The sequence below is a fragment of the Orycteropus afer genome, unplaced genomic scaffold (assembly GCF_000298275.1).
Source record: "Orycteropus afer afer isolate SDZICR_OR568_19922 unplaced genomic scaffold, OryAfe1.0 scaffold00136, whole genome shotgun sequence".
NCBI classification, from domain to species: domain Eukaryota; kingdom Metazoa; phylum Chordata; class Mammalia; order Tubulidentata; family Orycteropodidae; genus Orycteropus; species Orycteropus afer.
Window position 1 is genome coordinate 1,440,337 of NW_006921723.1, and position 16,720 is coordinate 1,457,056.

Below are 16,720 nucleotides of genomic sequence, written 5' to 3' on the forward strand. Positions count from 1 at the left end.
TGCCCAACCTTCCTTCCGAGGAGTGGCTGGTGGGTTTGAACCGCCAGCCGTCTGGTTAGCAGGCAAGTGTCTTAGCCACTATGCTACCAGAGCTCCTTAGCCTCTAGGAGGGCTCATTTTATCTTTTTTTAAAATTTTTATTGTGATTTGGGTGAAAATTTACAGAGCAAATTCACTTTCCATACAGCAGCTCACATACACTTTGCCTCATGAAGTTGGCTGCAGTCCCACTGATGCAACAGCTCTACTCCCACTTCCTCCCTATAGTTACCTCTTCCCTGTGTGCTTCCTTCCCATGCACTCCAGCCCCCCCTCCCCCCCAGCTATCTCCCTGTGCGTACACAGCTCCTTTATTCTCTAGGGCTCATTTTAAGCCTGGCAGAGTGACAAAACTAACCAATTCCAACATCAGAGTTCTACACACCTTATTTCCGTGGTCCCACCCAGTAATCCAGTGAGAATTACAAAGACTATGGCTAGAAAAGCCATACCAAGTCATTCAATGCACCACAATATTTCTCAGAAATGAAAAGCCAAGGGTTGTGTGTAGAGAAGTAGCAATTCTCTGATTCAAGGGTGCCCAGGAAGTCTACCACCTCCCTCCTAACCTCTGCTCCAGCCGTATTTACCTGTTAGAGTTCCACAACCACTCCAAGGCTCTTCTAAGCCTCCTGACTTTTGCTCAAGCTGTTCCTTCTGCCTGGAATGCCCCTCGCTTTTTTGTTTCTTTGACAAATTCCTCATCCTTCAAGGCTCAGTTTAAACAGCCTCTTTGGACTGTGTCATTGAATCAGAATTCGGCAGATGGAGGCACGCTTAAGGAGCTCTGGTGGCAGAGTGGTTAAAATGCTTGGCTACTAACTGAAAGGACAGAGGTTCAAACCCACCAGCTACTCTGCAGGAGAAAGATGCAGTCTGCATCTGTATAGATTTACGACCTTGAAAATTCCGTAAGTCAGTTCTACTCTGCCCTACATGATCGCCATGAGTTGGAATTGACTCAGTGGCAATGGGTTTGTTTTCTTGGTTGGGCAGATTTAGTAGCTACTGGGTGCTACAAATGGTTAACATGCTCAGCTGCTAATGAAAAGGTTAGAGGTTGAGTCCAACCAGAAATGCCTTGAAAGAAAGTCCTGGCCGTCTACTCCTGAAAAATCAGCCATTGAAAACCCAGGGGAGCACGGCTCTAGTCTAACACTCAGGGAGTCACCATGAGTTGGAGTCAACTTGATGGCAACTGGTTTGGGGCAGGTTTAAATGATAGATAGAGAAACTGAGGCTCGATGTAGTTTTTGGGCAAGGAAGAAGTGTACATAAAGAGTTTCTGATAAGGGTGATGGAAAAATTCAGGAAACAGCAAATACTCCATTACCTATGTAAACACATTGCCATCAAGTTGATTCCAACTCATTGGTACTCTAAAGGACCATGGAAGCAGCAGTCAAGAAATCAAACTAAGTATTGCATTGGGTGAATTTGCTGCAAGAGACCTCTTTGAAGTGTTAAAAAGCAAAGATGTCACTTTTACTCAAGCCATAATATTTTTAATAGCCTTGTATGTATGTGAAAGGAACTCTGGTGGCATAGTGCTTAAGGCATTTGACTGCTAACCAGAAGGGTGGCGGTTCAAACCCACCAGCCACTCCTCAGAAGGAAGATTGGACAATCTACTTCCGTAGAGAGACCGCCTCGGAAACCCAAGGAAGGGTTGATATGAGTCAGATTCGACTCAATGGCAGTGAGCTTGTTATGTCTGTATGAAAGGTGGACAATGGATAAGGATGACTGAAGAAGAACTGGTGACTTTGAATGGTGCTGTTGAAGAATATTGACTACACCACAGACTACCAGAAGAATGAACAAATATGTCTTGGAAGAAGTACAGCCAGATGCTTCTTAAGAGGGAGGATGGCAAGATACTGTCTCATGTAACTTGGGCATGTTATCAGGGACCAGTCCTAACCAGAAGGCTGGCAATTCGAATCCACTACACTAGCCACTCCTCGGAAGGAAGGTTGGGCAATCTACTTCCGTAGTGATACTGCCTCGGCAACCCAAGAGGGGTCGCTATGAGTCGGGTCCAACTCCAGGGCACATAACAACAGTCCTTGGAAAAAGACATCATGCTTGGTAAAGTAGAGGGTAAGCGGAAAAGAGGAAGACTTCAACTAGATGGACTGACACAGCGGCAGCAACGGTGGGCTGAAACACAGCAACGACTGTGAGGATGGCACTGGATTGGGCGGTGCTTACTTCTTTTGACTGTTAAGATCGATGTAAATTAGAACCCACTCAATGCACCTAACAAAAACAACAGAACTATCCCGTAGGGTTTCCAAGGTTGTAAACCTTGGGAAACAGACTGCCAGGTCTTTCTCCTGTGGTATAGCTGGTGGGTTCCAATCTCAAATCTTTCAGTTAGCAACTGGACGCTTAACTATTGTGCCACCAACACAATTAAAAAAAAAAAATTACTTTAGAGGTGGTTTGAAAAAATTCTGCCTTAGTATTTTTGGCTTATGTAAAGATATGCAAATAAGGAGTAAGTTTGGGGGCCAGGATCCACCCACTTCTGTCTAGAAAACCCATCCTCTCTGAAGTACATGGCAGCTCCCACAGTCACCTCCTAAGCCCCACCTCTTCACCCTAAATCCCGCCCACTCAGCCTAAAGCATTGCAATCTCCTCCATCTTCCTCTGCGCCTATTACATTGAAAGCCCCACCCACCCTGCGCTTCCCAGCCTATTACCGTAGAAGAATTAACCAGTTTAATCTGGTTCGTTCAAAAATAGTAGACATTCAGTCTAATCTTCATTTAGCCACTCAAGTTTTAGATCGCGCGCCCAGTGTAGCCTATCACAATCCAGATACCGCCCCCCTCGGCCCCACCCCAGCCTATCACATTCTAAATTCCATCCTCTAGCCACAGTCCCAGCCTATCAGCTTCCAAGTCCTCTCCAGCTTTGTCGGACTCGTCTCTCCGCTTGTCCAGGTGCTCAGTGAACTACATTTCCCAGGAGGACTTGCGGCGGGGGGCAGATCACTTCCTGTCTGGAAGATGGCGGCTTTCTGGGGTCTCGTCGGCTGAGTTGAAGGGAGGTTCAGGCTTCGGTGAGCAGAAGTTGGGCGATGAAAGCGTAGGGGTCCCATCCCCAGAGATCCAGCTTCCTTAGCTCTGACCTCAGATAGCCAGCTCCTCCTCTGCTCTGAGTTTGCCGCCTTCAGCTGTTTTTTTCGAGCAGTCTAGCCCCCATCCTTTTTTCTGCAACTAAAGCTTTATTTTCCTTAGAGGTTGTGGGAGCTGCAAGGCGATTAGAGACCATCCTGAGCAGCTTGCGTCTATTGCCCAGATGGGCAAACTGTCCCACCGGCATCCATCTCCCCGCAAGTAATCTGTAACACTTAGATCTGTGCCTCTTCCCTCGCCAGGCATCCCAGCGCCCTCAGGGGAGAATCCTAGAGGTTATTATATCATTATTCGTGAAGATATTTTCCGTTTCAGGTAACCGAAAACCCAACTCTGTCTGGCTTAAGCAAGAAAGGAAAGTTACTGGATTATAGAACTGGTAAGCATCAGGCATAGCTGGATCCAGGTTCTCAGGAATCTGTTTCTGTTCTTTTCTGGGTAGGCATGCCAGACCTACACACCCAACCGGGGCCCCTCTTGTCTAATAGTACCATTGGAAATCCTAAAGCTGCCCCTTACTGGCTTGTGTGGGGTCATGTGGCCATCACTAAGCCAATCACAGTGGCCAAGGAGCTGTGCTCCTTGGCCAAGTGGGGAGGGGCATGAGGATGACAAGGTTAACCATGCAGAAAAAGAAGTGGGAGGTTATTGGCTTTATTATCTTAAGTCAGAATGGATACTGGGCTGATAGGTGCAAAAGCTATACATTTTATAGTTGAGAAGACTGAGGCCCTGCCTGAGAGCCCTGACAGAGTTCTGACTGAGAGCAGTGACTTTCACAGTCAGTAAGCAGTTCAGACGTTGTCCTCACTCCAGAATCATCTGCCTGGACCAGTTAGAAATGTCACTGCCATTATTAACCAAATATTCTTTAAACCTCTAAGGGGAGGATCCTGGCGTCCCACATCCCTGCTGTTTCTGGCCACTCGGGAACTATGGAAGTTGCAGAACCCAGCAGCCCTACTGAAGAGGAGGAGGAGGAAGAAGAAGAGGAAGAACAGTCGGCCGAGCCTCGGCCCCGCACTCGCTCCAACCCTGAGGGGGCCGAGGACCGGGCACTGGGGGCCCAGGCCAGCGTGGGCAGCCGCAGCGAGGGTGAGGGTGAGGCAGCTAGTGCTGACAATGGGACCTCTAACCCTCCAGGTGCCGGTCCAAAGCCCTGGCAGGTGCCCCTGCCAGCCCCTGAGGTCCAGGTGCGGATGCCGAGGGTCAACTGTCCAGAGAAGGTGGTAAGTGTGAGGCTCAGCCTTGGTCTTCAAGGGTTTGGCATGCCTTGTTTTAAATATTCCTTCCTTTCACAGTTCACTCTGCTAATATTTCCCTTGTTTCCCTGTTTCTGTGTCGAATGTTCATTGATTCTTTCATCAACCTGGACTCCCAGTCCAGTTCTCTTTCCTCTGAGCCACTGACTTCTAAAATGAGCAGCTTGATTGGGATGGGGAGGTCACTATGTTGCCTTGTCAGAATACCTCTTTAAAGTGGTGAAAAAGCAAAGGATGTCCCTTTAATGACCACAGTGTGAAAAACTGGACAGTGATAAAGCAGGACAGAGAATTAACGTATTTGAATCATGGTGTTGGTGAAGAATATGGAATATACTGTCAACTGCCAGAAGAATGAACTCATCGGTCTTAGAAGAAATGAAATTAGGATGTTCCTTAGAATTGAGGATGGTGAGAGTTTGGACACGTCAGAAGAAAAGACCAATCACTAGAAAGGCCATCATGGTTGGTAAAGAAGAGGGTCAGATAAAATGAGGGAGGCCCTCCGTGGATGGACTGACACTATATCCACAGCAATGGACTCATACCAACGATCGTGAAGACAGCGCAGGACCAGACAGCATTTAGTTTTGTTACTTACAGGGTCACCGTGAGTTGGAGCTGACTCAATGGCAGCTAACAAAAACAGTGCCTTGTCAGAGGGGCCGCTTAGGGAGGGAAGGCTTGGCCAGAGGGGCTGTGTAGGGGCTGGTGTTCATACCCAGTCACTGCTGGACCTAGGGCTCCTCATCACCCCCCAATGTTCTCTGCAGATCATCTGCCTAGACCTGTCAGAAGAGATGTCACTGCCAAAGCTGGAGTCATTCAATGGGTGAGACGGACAGCTTGGGGCTCGAACACATAGTTGCAGCTGGGGAGGGGCCCTCTTGAAGACACTGCTAGTACTAGCTGACCCCCGGAGCAGCTGGAGGCTCACCAATAGGGAAATCTGAGACAGGGAGAAGCTTGCCCTGGCTTAGAGCCTGCCCTGCCCTCTGTGGGCCCTGTTTGGCTGAGCTGTGATGATTGTGTGATGATTGACAGGTGGTGAACCTAATGAGGCAGCTTATCTCCCCAGTTCCTGAATGTACCCTAAACCCACTCTGAAGAATCAACTTCTAGAAAATTTAAATGATCATCTTCTCCCCCCTCCATCTTAGTGTCCTAGTGATGCTGTAATAGAAATACCACAAGTGGGTGACTATAAAGAGCAGAAATTTATTTTCTCACAGTCAAGGAAGCTAGAAGTCTGAATTCAGAGTATCAGCTCCATGGAAAGGGTCCTTCAGTTGGCTCTAGGGGAAGAACTCTTGTCTCAGCTTCTCTAACTTTCTTCTGGAGTCCCTGGGTAATGCAAATCGTTAAGCACTTGACTGCTAACCAAAAGGTTGGTGGTTCGAACCCACCCATAAGTGCCTCAGAAGAAAGGCCTGGCAATCCAGTCCTCTTTCCCCTGAGCCACTGACTTCTAAAATGAGCTTCTCGGAAGGAAGACTGGGCATTCTACTTCTGTAGTGGTATCGCCTTGGAAACCCAAGGAGGGCTCGCTATGTCGCAGTCAACTCAACAGCAGTGAGGAGCTTTTATTTAGGCTGCATACATGGTGTGGCCATGCTCTGGCTCTCATGCCATCGAGTTGATTCTGACTCATAGCAATCCTAGAGGACAGAACAGAACTGCCCCCATAGGGTTTCCAAGGCTGTAAATCTTTACAGAAGCAGATTTCCCTGTCTTTCTCCCATGGAGTGGCTGGTGGGCTCAAACCGCTGACTTTTTGGTTAGCAGCCCAGTGCTTTAACCACAGCCCCACCAGAGGTCCTTCAGCGTTGCCGTAAGTCAGAGTCAACTCAGTGGAGGATCTCCACATGGCATCTGTCTTCCCCCATCTGCTTTTGTGCCTAATCTGCTCATACCTCAAAAGTGATTGGTTTAAGTCACACCCTATGCTGATACAGACTCAGTAACATAACAAAGAAAACCCTGTTCCCAATGAGGGTCACATCTACAGGTGTAAGAGTTAGGATTTATGATACCTAATTTGGGGGACACAGTTCAATCCATAACAGGCTCTGAGAAGCAGAGATCTCAGCAGACCAAGCCTGGCTTACTTTGAAGTCCCTGCCCTGAGCCATCTGGGTCTTGGTAGGCTCTGGTGGCAGGCACTTCTCTCCCCTCACTGGTTCCTGCCTGCAACTGTCCTGACCAAGTTGGGCTCAAGAGGGGTAGACTTGAGACCTAGGCTGGCCAAGGGGCTCCACTTGGAGAGGGTGGGAACTCAGATGTAACCCAGACCTGGTGTTAATCCTGTGCCTCTGGATACCATCTTGGGGCTGGTGGAGTGTCCCCCAGCAGGGTGGGCAAGGAGTCCCAGGGTCCCCTAGTCCAGAAGCCCTGCCTCAATGGCCCCCATCCCCTGCCTCCCCCACAGCTCTAAAACCAATGCCCTCAATGTCTCCCAGAAGATGATTGAGATGTTCGTTCGAACCAAACACAAGATCTGCAAGAGCCACGAGTTTGCCCTGGTGGTGGTGAACGATGACACAGCCTGGGTGAGGTGGAGTGGGGGCTCTGGGTGGGCCCTGGTGGTGAGACCTGGCCCCTCCCACTGAGCCCTCTGCATCCTGCAGCTGTCAGGCCTGACCTCTGACCCCCGTGAACTGTGCAGCTGCCTCTACGACCTGGAGACGGCTTCGTGCTCCACCTTCAGTATCCTTCCTGGGAGTTTGCTGCACGCGCGTGTGTGTCCCTTCTTATCACCTGAGGCAGGCAGGGGGCTGGTTCAGGCTCACTTAGGTTCAGATCCCAGCTCTGAAATTCAGTTTCTCCATCTTTAAAACAGGACTGTGGGATAAGCCATTTGCCCATGGCTGTTATCCCTAAGGTTGGCAGTTTGAACCTATCCAGTGGTGTCACGGAAGAATGGCCTGGTAAAATACTTCCATAAAGATGACAGCCAAGAGAGCCCAATGGAGCAGTTCTGCTCTGTAACACATGGGGTCACCAGGAGTCAGGGTAGACTCGATGGCATCTGGTTACTATTGCACAAATGTCCCTGGGTGGCATGACTGGATTGCACTTGTCTACTAACCTAAAGGTTGGCAGTTCAAACCCACCCAGCGGCACTGGAGAAGACTGGCCTGGCAGTTGGCCTCCACGAAGATTATAGCCAAGAAAACTATGGAGCACAGTTGTATTCTGTAATGCAGCCTTGCCACATGTTAGGTGCTGACTGGACAGCAGCTGATAATGTTGTGTTATGTACCATAGAGTCGCCCCAACTCATAGCGACCCCTCGGGTTTCCGAGGCAATATCACTACAGAAGTAGATTGCCCAACCTTCCTTCCGAGGAGTGGCTGGTGGGTTTGAACTGCCAGCCTTTTGGTTAGCAGTCAAGGGCCTTAGCCACTATGCTACCAGAGCTCCTGCAACTGATAACAGCAACAACCAAATGGGGCACCAAACCACCTCACCAGTAGAGTTCCTGCGACAGTAAAGCTATAGTACAAACAGCAAACAGCTTGTCCCCAACACCAAGCACCACTGGAAGCCCTTTGCAAATTCTGATTTACGATGTCCAAAATGTACCTTGCATGGAGAATACTTCATGCAGGGCCAGGTATACAGTAAGTGCTCACTGAATGACAGCACATAACTGAAACGTTGTAGTCACCCCTATGACCCCTTCAACCTGGGCACAGCACATTTTGTGCCAAGTTGAACATTAACAAAAACTAGTTGCCATCAAGTTGACTCTGACTCATGGTGATCCCAAGTGTGTCAGAGAAGGACTGTGCTCCGTAGGGAGCATGGTGGCTAGTTTCTCAGAAGCAGGTCTCTAGGGCTTGGTTTCGAAGTGCTTCTGGGTGGACTCGAGTCTCCAGCTTCTTGGTTAGCAGCTGAGTTCATTCACCATTTTGCACTATCCAGGCCCTGGCTGAACATTAAAGTCTTGTATTTAATCCCAAACTTAATTTGTGTATGATCCCTGGTCCCTGCAAGTTCAAAGAGTAAAAAGTTGGGAGTAAAGGGGGTAGACTGTGGGGGTGGAGAGGGTTGGGGCTTTGGGGTCTTATGTGAGGACAGCATCCTCCAAGAAGGAAAGGGAGTTTTGAATCCCCAAGAATCTTCAGGGTATCCAGTGCTCGTCCCCTACCTTCTGATCCATGCTGAGAGGAGACCAGGGCTCAGAGAGGGCAAGCCATTTGGCCATGGTCACACAGCATGTTTCTAGCAGAGCTGTGCCTGGTAGTGAGCTCTCCTGGCATCATTATCAGGGGACCTGTCCACCCTTATCCATGCACACAGCTGCCTGCCTTCTCCTTAACATCCTCACCAGATCTTGAAGGCCTCTTCAGTCTCATGTAAGTCCCTGTGGAGAAATTATGGTTTACCTTTAGAAGGAAGGATCCCCTGTGGACTCCAAATAGCACAGATATAATCAGGGAAAGCCCAAAGCCTCCCCATTCCCAGCCTCCCCCACTGGGATAATCGATCACTTGTCTACAAGTGTTTTTAACAAAAGAGGCCCTTTTCTGCGTCTCATATTAGTTCTGTGACTGCCCCATGTTCTCCAACCCCATTTTTTAAAAAGTGGGGTTGGCAGACTTTTTCCATATGAGACCAGAGAGTAAATAATTCAGGCTTTGCAGATGTTAGGGTCTCTGTTGGAACTACTCGATTCTGCCATTGTATCGCTAAAGCAGCCATAGGTTATAATGGATGGACATAAGTGTGTGTCAGTAAGGTTTTATTGACACATATACACACATACATATGGACATTTGAATTTCAGAGACTTCACTTGTCATGAAATATTCTTTTTATTTTTCAACGCTTTAAAAGTGTAAGAACCACTTTTTGTTTGCCAGCACCTGTTTTAACCAACTCTTGTTTCACCTTTCTCATCATTATTAACCTGGTAGGTACAGCCATCTCGCCCAGTTTTGTAAATGAGTACCTGGGGTGAATTCCCATTGGAGGACATGCTGGATCAAAGAGCTGTATGCTTCTGATTTTGCTAAAGAATTTTTTTCAAGAAATTAACTTAATCCCAAGTATCGATGTTTGAGGTTGTGTCCCACAGTCTTCCCAACACTGGAGTTGATTCTGCTGCTAAAAATTCCACCCACTTGATAGGTGGGGAAGGGCAGCCTCTTGCTTTGCTGTGCTTTTCCTTGAGGCTCTTTGTTCATTTTTTCAAAAAAAAATTGTGATAAAAATATGTATAATAGTATTTGTCAGTTCAACATTTTTCTTTGTGTTCATTTGTAAGCCATTGAATATTCCTCCAGCAATTTGTCTGTTTGTGGCCGTTGCCTATTTTTCTGTGGGGATGTTGGCTTTTTTCTTGTTGATGACAAGGTTTGCATTTTACATATTAAGGACCCTCCATTTGCCTAATGCACTTTGCCCAATCATTATCCTGTTCTGGAGGCTAGAGTGGGGTCCACCTGAGACACTAACTTAGCACAGAAGATCTGATTCCTGTATCAGGGGCTCCCAGCCTGGTGGAGGAGTCATGTGTCACTAGGCAGTTCCAGCTCCAGTGTCATGGAGGATACTGGAGGCTCTGAGGGTGGACAGTAGGCTCCAATCCCAGGGGTCTGTGAAGGTTCACTAGGGGAGCAGACTAAGTAGGGGAGGTGCTCCAGGCAGTAGGAATAATGGGCTGGAAAGGCTCAGAGGCTGCAGTGAACTCAGGAGGGGCTTTGCACACCTGGTGAGGAGCCAGGCAGACCTGCAGAATGTGCTTTGATCTGCCCCTGCACCCTGACTGCAGCCAACAGAAGACAGAACTGCCAGTCACAGAGAATGTGCAGATAATTCCGCCCCCATACGTGGTCCGCACTATCCTCGTCTACAGTCGTCCACCCTGCCAACCCCAGTTCACCCTGACGGAGCCCATGAAGGTAGGTGAGGCCAAGGAGAGGGAGGGACACCTGCAGCCAGTGGGATGGTGGTTAGACACCAGGAGGGACTTCCCGGTGGCAGCAGGTGGAGCACATGGGGGTGGGTTTCATAACCTGAGGGAGAATTTGGAATTGTGGCTGTGGGGGCAGGGATGACTTGAGCCTCCAAGGCTGGTGTTCCTTCCCTGCAGAAAATGTTCCAGTGCCCATATTTCTTCTTCGATGTTGTTTATATCCACAATGGCACTGACGAGAAGGAGGAGGAGATGAGCTGGAAGGTGAGAGGCTATGGCGGGTATGGGTGCTGCCTGGAGCCTCGGGGTTGGTGGGGTCCATGGAGGACTCCACCTCCATCTGCCAGCTCGGCAGCGCCAGCTCAGTTGGAGCATGGTCATTCAGTCACTCAACAACCATTGCCTGTGTGTATACTGTGAGCCCATGGTGAGCAAATAAGGCAGGGACTACATGCTGGGGAGGCTGGGGTCATTGGGACGTTGGCCCAGGGAGCATGTCTGGGTCCTGCCTGCCTCCCCTGCTTCTCGCCCTTCCTCCCTGGGTCTTCTCTGGGACCTTTGCCTGGAGCACTCTTCCTGCTCCTCCAGGCTTTGCTGATCCTTCCCATCCCAACCCTGAGTAGCTATGGGACCTCAGGTGGGCTCCTTACCTCTCTGAGCCTCAGAGAGGCCCAACTACCAATTGGAGAGCAGCTTTTCCTCACCCCTCAATACCCAACTCAAAAGGCCCTCCTTTGGGAGGGCTTCCCTGTTCTCAAGGAAGAGTGGCATGAGGACTGGGGGTGCCTATGTCTAACCGTGCCTCTGTCTAGAGGGGCAGAATTGTGCAGGTGGCAGGAGTGGTTGCTGAATGCCTGAAAGTATTTTCTGCCTGGGAAAGTCTTCACCCTTCAGAACCCACCCCAGGTGCCCCTTCTTCTGGGAAGCCCTCCAGGGGCAAGGAGCACCTGTCCAGGGGAACCCCCAGCTGATGAGCCCCTCCCTGACCCCCCCCAGGACATGTTTGCTTTCATGGGCAGCCTGGACACCAAGGGCACGAGCTACAAGTATGAGGTGGCGCTGGCTGGACCGGCCCTGGAACTTCACAACTGCATGGCCAAGCTGCTAGCTCACCCGCTGCAGAGGCCCTGCCAGAGCCACGCTTCCTACAGCCTGCTGGAGGAGGAGGACGAGGCTGCTGAGGTTGAGGCTACTGTCTGAGCCAGCCCTGAACACCTAACCTCTGTAGATGAGAGCCTTGGCCTACAGGGGTAGTTCTCAAAATGGCCTTTGTGGACCCCTGAGAGGGTTCCAGGAGGCGCCCCGGGCATTTGGGGGAGGGGTGGCTCTAGAAGGAGACCCAGGATTTCAGAGGCATCTCAGTGGCTTTGGGCACTCACCCTCCGTGTCTCCTAGCTGGTACCCCACTCCCAGTTGATGTTGATGTCAGTTGTAGCTTTTCATCTTCCCCATGTGATTCTGTTGTCATCAAAATAAAAATTTGAGAATCCCTAACCCAGGTCCACTTGTGTAAATTGGAGTCTTCTTGGTTGCAAATGACAGAAAAGCCCATTCATTGAGGCAGACGGGAAATGGGTTGGTTCTTATGGCTGAGAAGTTTGGTGGCTTCAGGCCAGGCTGTATCCAGGTGGTTGGACAGCAGTGGAATGCCCTGCATTTCCCCAACCCTGGAGAAGGGTGAGATGGCTCCACTGGTCCATTAGTCCTAAACCCGGTAAACGAGTGCTCTCCCAGCATCCCTGTAGGATTGGCCTTGCCTGGTCATGTGTCCTCCCATTAGGGGAGCCATGGCCACAGCTCTGGGTGCTCTGGTCAGGCTCCTATCACCCACTCCCAGGGGTTGGAAGACTGACAGCCAGTGTGGCTGCTCCCCAGAAGAAGGGGATGGGGAGACGGACACCACAGGTCGACATTCAAACACTTTTCTGGATAATGTGCAATTATGAAAGGTTACCAGCCAGATTTTCTTAGTTCCATATGAAATGAAAGTAATTTTATTCAACAACTGCTCTTCCTCCCTGTAAACATTTACTGAACACCTACTGTGTACCATGCCTGGTTGTTCTGTCCTCACATCAGCTTCTGGAGGATTCTTTTCCGTTTTAAGGAGGAGGAGACGGAGGGCAGCAGAGGTCCGGGGTCAGCTCTCCAAAGTAATGGACCCCGCTCCCACGGAGTTGACAAGAGGCTGCACAGAAGTTCCGGACGTGGGGGCTGGACAGGGAGGCCTCTCGTAGTATGGGGGCTGTGCGGACTAATGGAGAGTCCTTGGGTGGTGCAAATGGTTAAGCGGTTGACTACTAACCAAAAGGTTGATAATTCATACCTACCTAGGCACACCTAGCAGGTAAGGCCTGCTTCTGAAAAGTCAGTCTTGAAAACCCTTTGGAGCAGTTCAACTTTGCACACATGGGGTAGTAGACTCCATGGCAAATAAAACACCCTAATGGAATCCCCTCAGCAGAAGGCTCGGGCAGACTTCAATACTGGGCATCCTGGTCTTCTAGCTGGGCGCGTTTCCTCATTTGAGCAGAGATACTGGCAACACCCGAGCCCTTATCGGTCGCCACAGGCCCCTGCCTGAGCGCCACCCGGCATTGCGCGCCCTGGCAGCACTACCTCGAATTCTGAGCTTCATGTGGACACAGGTGCGCAGTGGCGCGGCCGGGCTGGGGGCCCCGCGTGGGGATGCCCGAGCGGCGGGGCGGAGGGGCTGCACGGCGCTTGCGCGCGGGGAAGGCGCGGGAAACCCGCGGCCTGCAGCGCGCCGGCACCGCGGAGCTATGGGCTCGGCGGCCGAGCTAGCGCAGCTGCTGCGGGCAGCTCTGCGGGCAGAGGAGCCGTGGTGAGTGCGGAGCCCGGGTGCGGCGTGGCTGGGTAAGGATCGGCGCCAATATGACGCTGTTATCCGCTGCTCTCAGGAACGTAGAGGAACTGCTGCGGCGTGGCGCCGACCCCAACTTGGTGCTCCCGGACGGCGCCGCGGCCATGCACCTGGCGGCCGGGGCGCGGCGCCCGCGCGGCCTCCGCTGCCTCAGTTTGCTGCTGCGGCGTGGTGGGGACCCCAATGCCCGGTGAGGCGGCCCGGCACTGGGCAGGTTGTCGGAGGTCTGGGGCGAGGCCTGGAGGCTCGGGGAGGGGCTCCACGGTCCGTGGGTGGTGCTTGGGGTCCAGGGGCCGGAAACCAGGATCCAAGGGAGGGTGGGGTATTTATTTGGTTGCCCTGGGGCCTAAGGATTGGAATCAAGGGTTCGGATCTGAGAGCTGAGGCTTGCAGCCTAAACCCAGGCTGGTGGGCGCCTTTGAAAACCAAGACCAAGGTTGATCCTTCCTCGGCCCCGCCCAGTTCGGCCGAGGCGCTGACCCCGCTGCACGTGGCGGCCGCCTGGGGCTGTTGCCGTGGCCTTGAGCTGCTGCTGAGCCAGGGAGCGGACCCGGCGCTGCGCGACCAGGTGTGGACCCTGTGCGTTCTGGTGGGGAGCGTGAGCGGGCGGGAGGGTGGGACTAGAGCCTCGGGCGCCCCCCGCTGACCGCGCTGCCGTAGGACGGGCTCTGCGCGCTGGACGTGGCGGAGCAACAGGGGTACCCGCACTGCGCGCGCATCCTGCGGGAACTGGGGACGCGGAACCAGACCTCGGCACCGACCCAGGAGCCCAAGCTCAAACCTGGCGGTGAGTAGGACCTGCTGGCCCGTGAGGCTTCTTGCATCGAGTTTGAGTGTCTCGGCCACTTTCTGTTTCCGGCTGTCTCCAGTTGTTTGTCTCCAGCTGTCTTTGGCATCCGCTGTTTCTGACCATCTACTACCATTCCTCGCTATCTAAGAGTGTCTCCAGCAGGCTCAGGTCGTTTCTGCTTGGTTCTACTGTCTTCGGTAGTTTACTGCTGTCTTCAGCCGTTTTCCACTCTCTCCAGCCTTTCCCTGTCACTGGCTGTGTTCCAATGGTCTCTAGCTGTCTGTTTCTGACTTTCCTTGGCTGTTCCCTACAGTCTCAGAATGTCTTCATCTTTCTGCCAGTTGCCAGCTGTCTCTAGCTGTTTCGGGCTGTCTCTGCCTCCCACTGTCTGTGTCTTCAGCTCACCCTCTCCTCCAACTCTTGCTCTTTCTGCAGCTTTCACCACCTCTTACTGAGTCTCGCTCAGATGTCTCTGTCTCTCCCATCTTGACCCACTGCTCCCTGATCCGTTTCTACTACTCCAGGCCCTGAAGGAAACAGACTGGTCACCAGCCCCTTTGGCCTTCCCGACGGGACCTCGGACTCCACAGTGCTCCAGACCCAGCTGGGCAGAAGTGACAGCAGGAACGTGGACCGAGAGGCTGCTGACCAGGATAACAGCTCGGAGGCCCCCCTGGGACTTTGGGATGGCAGCTCTGATGCCTCCTTTGTCACTGCAGTGGAAGCCTCTGGAGCTGAGGATTCAGCCCCTGATGGGCCCCACGGGGCTGGGTCATTGCCCCAGACCATGCAGGGACTCGTGCCTGGTGCCCGTCACCCCCAGCAAGTGCCAGGGTCTTTGGATGCCCCACCACCAGCACATCGAGCCATAATGGGGAACAAGGAGACAGGACTTAGCACCTGGTTACAGGCCCTGAATCTGGCCTCAGCAGATGCCGACGGCTCCACTTCTTCCTCTTCCCCTTCTTCCACACCCTGCGCGGCCCAGAGTCCCCCACGGGAATCTGACCTCCACTTCCTGACTGACGACCATACGTCCCTTGACAGTGATGTGGCTGCAGTCTGGCTGACAGAGGATGAGGGGCAGTCCACAGACAGCAGGGACCCCATCCCCACTTGCTGGTGCCCACCAGCCTCCACCATGTCCAACCTGGAGCTGTTGCAGCGATGCAAAGCACACAGAGTGCGCCCCGGCCCCGTCACCACCTTTACCCGACCATGCTACCTCCGTCGGCTGGAAGAAGCTAAGGCTGGGCCTGGTTAGTCCCTTCTGAGCCCATGGAGTCTCCAGCACCACTTTCCTCCTCTCTGGGAACCATCCCTTCCTTCTCCCTTGACTCATTTTCCCCTCCCAGCTCTAGACTTTGCAAGGCACAGCCCAGAGCTGGCCAAGGCCCTGCGGACGGGCCGGATCCCACTTGCCCAGGCAGATGAGGATGCATTGGCACAGGAGTTTGAGCGGCCTGACCCCTCCAGGAGGTGGCGGGAAGGGGTTGTCAAGTCTAGCTTCACATACTTGCTGCTGGATCCCAGGTAAGACTTAAGAGTGGGAGCTGGACCTTCCTAGAGACCAACTTTCCTTTGCTGTGTGATCTTAAGACAACTATGTGGTCCTCTCTGGTCATCTGCTTTCTTATCTATAAAGGTGGGTGGACCCAATTCAAGGTGCCAAGTGGCCCCAGGAAATAGCTACTCCTCTCTGATCTGTAAGGTGGGGTCACTGGACATGGGTTAGAGCTGCTATGACTTTGGGGGGTGTCTCTGGGGCCCCTCGTTTCCTTCTCTGAGCCACCCCTTTTGTCCAGGGAAACTCAGGATCTGCCAGGCCGAGCCTTCTTGCTGACCCCAGCTGAACGTCTCCGGACATTTGTCCGTGCCATCTTCTATGTGGGCAAGGGGACCCGGGCCCGGCCATACGCACACCTCTGCGAGGCTGCTGGCCACCATGGGTGGCCAGGAAAGCAGGTGTGGGCATGAGGGTTAGAGTCTCAGCAGGAGAAGGTGTGCCATGGGAGATGGAGGAAGGAGGGGGTTGGGAGGCTGACCTCTGACCCCTCCTCCCTCTGGCCCCCCAGGCCTGCCCCAAGGTGCGCCGGATCCTGGACATCTGGGCCAGTGGCTGTGGTGTCGTCTCCTTGCATTGCTTCCAACATGTGGTTGCTGTGGAGGCCTACACACGGGAAGCATGTCTTGTGGATGCTTTAGGTGGGTGCCTGGTACCTGGGGGGACACTTGACCTACCGATTCCCTCAACCACTCTTAGGGCTGTTCATTTGTTTAATGAGCAATCATTGAACGCCAGCTCTATTCCTGTATGTTCACATATTTTGCTCTGTTGGTTTATCCCCACTGGAGGACAACACATAGTGAGTTCATTGTCCCATGCTTGTGCTGAAGGGTACCTAAGCTGCCCAGTCACCCCCACCCTCATCTCCCCAGGGATCCGGATGCTGACTAACCAGAAACAAGGGCACTGCTACGGAGTGGTGGCGGGCTGGCCTGCTGCCCGCCGCCGCCGCCTGGGGGTGCACCTGCTACACCGTGCCCTCCTCATCTTCCTGGCCGAGGGAGAACGAGAACTGCGGCCCCAGGACGTCCAGGCCCGCAGCTGAGTGCTGGGGAATGGCCCATCCCGCCTGGGTGGGAAGCAGAGTGTTTGAATGTCCTTGCTGC

At 52.5% G+C, this 16,720-nt stretch overlaps 2 protein-coding genes across 2 annotated transcripts; both read left to right on the top strand.

The window, feature by feature from the left end:
- The first annotated feature begins 4,122 nt into the window (after nt 1–4,122).
- Nucleotides 4,123–11,573, top strand: BABAM1 (BRISC and BRCA1 A complex member 1). Its single transcript, XM_007945327.2, has 8 exons — nt 4,123–4,416; nt 5,223–5,281; nt 6,878–6,998; nt 7,077–7,155; nt 8,787–8,811; nt 10,230–10,359; nt 10,551–10,637; nt 11,370–11,573. The coding sequence occupies exons 1-8, from the start codon at nt 4,123–4,125 to the stop codon at nt 11,571–11,573; spliced, it is 999 nt and encodes a 332-aa protein (XP_007943518.1).
- A 1,583-nt stretch (nt 11,574–13,156) lies between these two features.
- Nucleotides 13,157–16,659, top strand: ANKLE1 (ankyrin repeat and LEM domain containing 1). Its single transcript, XM_007945459.1, has 9 exons — nt 13,157–13,218; nt 13,295–13,447; nt 13,720–13,825; nt 13,918–14,044; nt 14,572–15,306; nt 15,403–15,580; nt 15,853–16,012; nt 16,123–16,252; nt 16,487–16,659. The coding sequence occupies exons 1-9, from the start codon at nt 13,157–13,159 to the stop codon at nt 16,657–16,659; spliced, it is 1,824 nt and encodes a 607-aa protein (XP_007943650.1).
- The last annotated feature ends 61 nt before the right edge of the window (nt 16,660–16,720 follow it).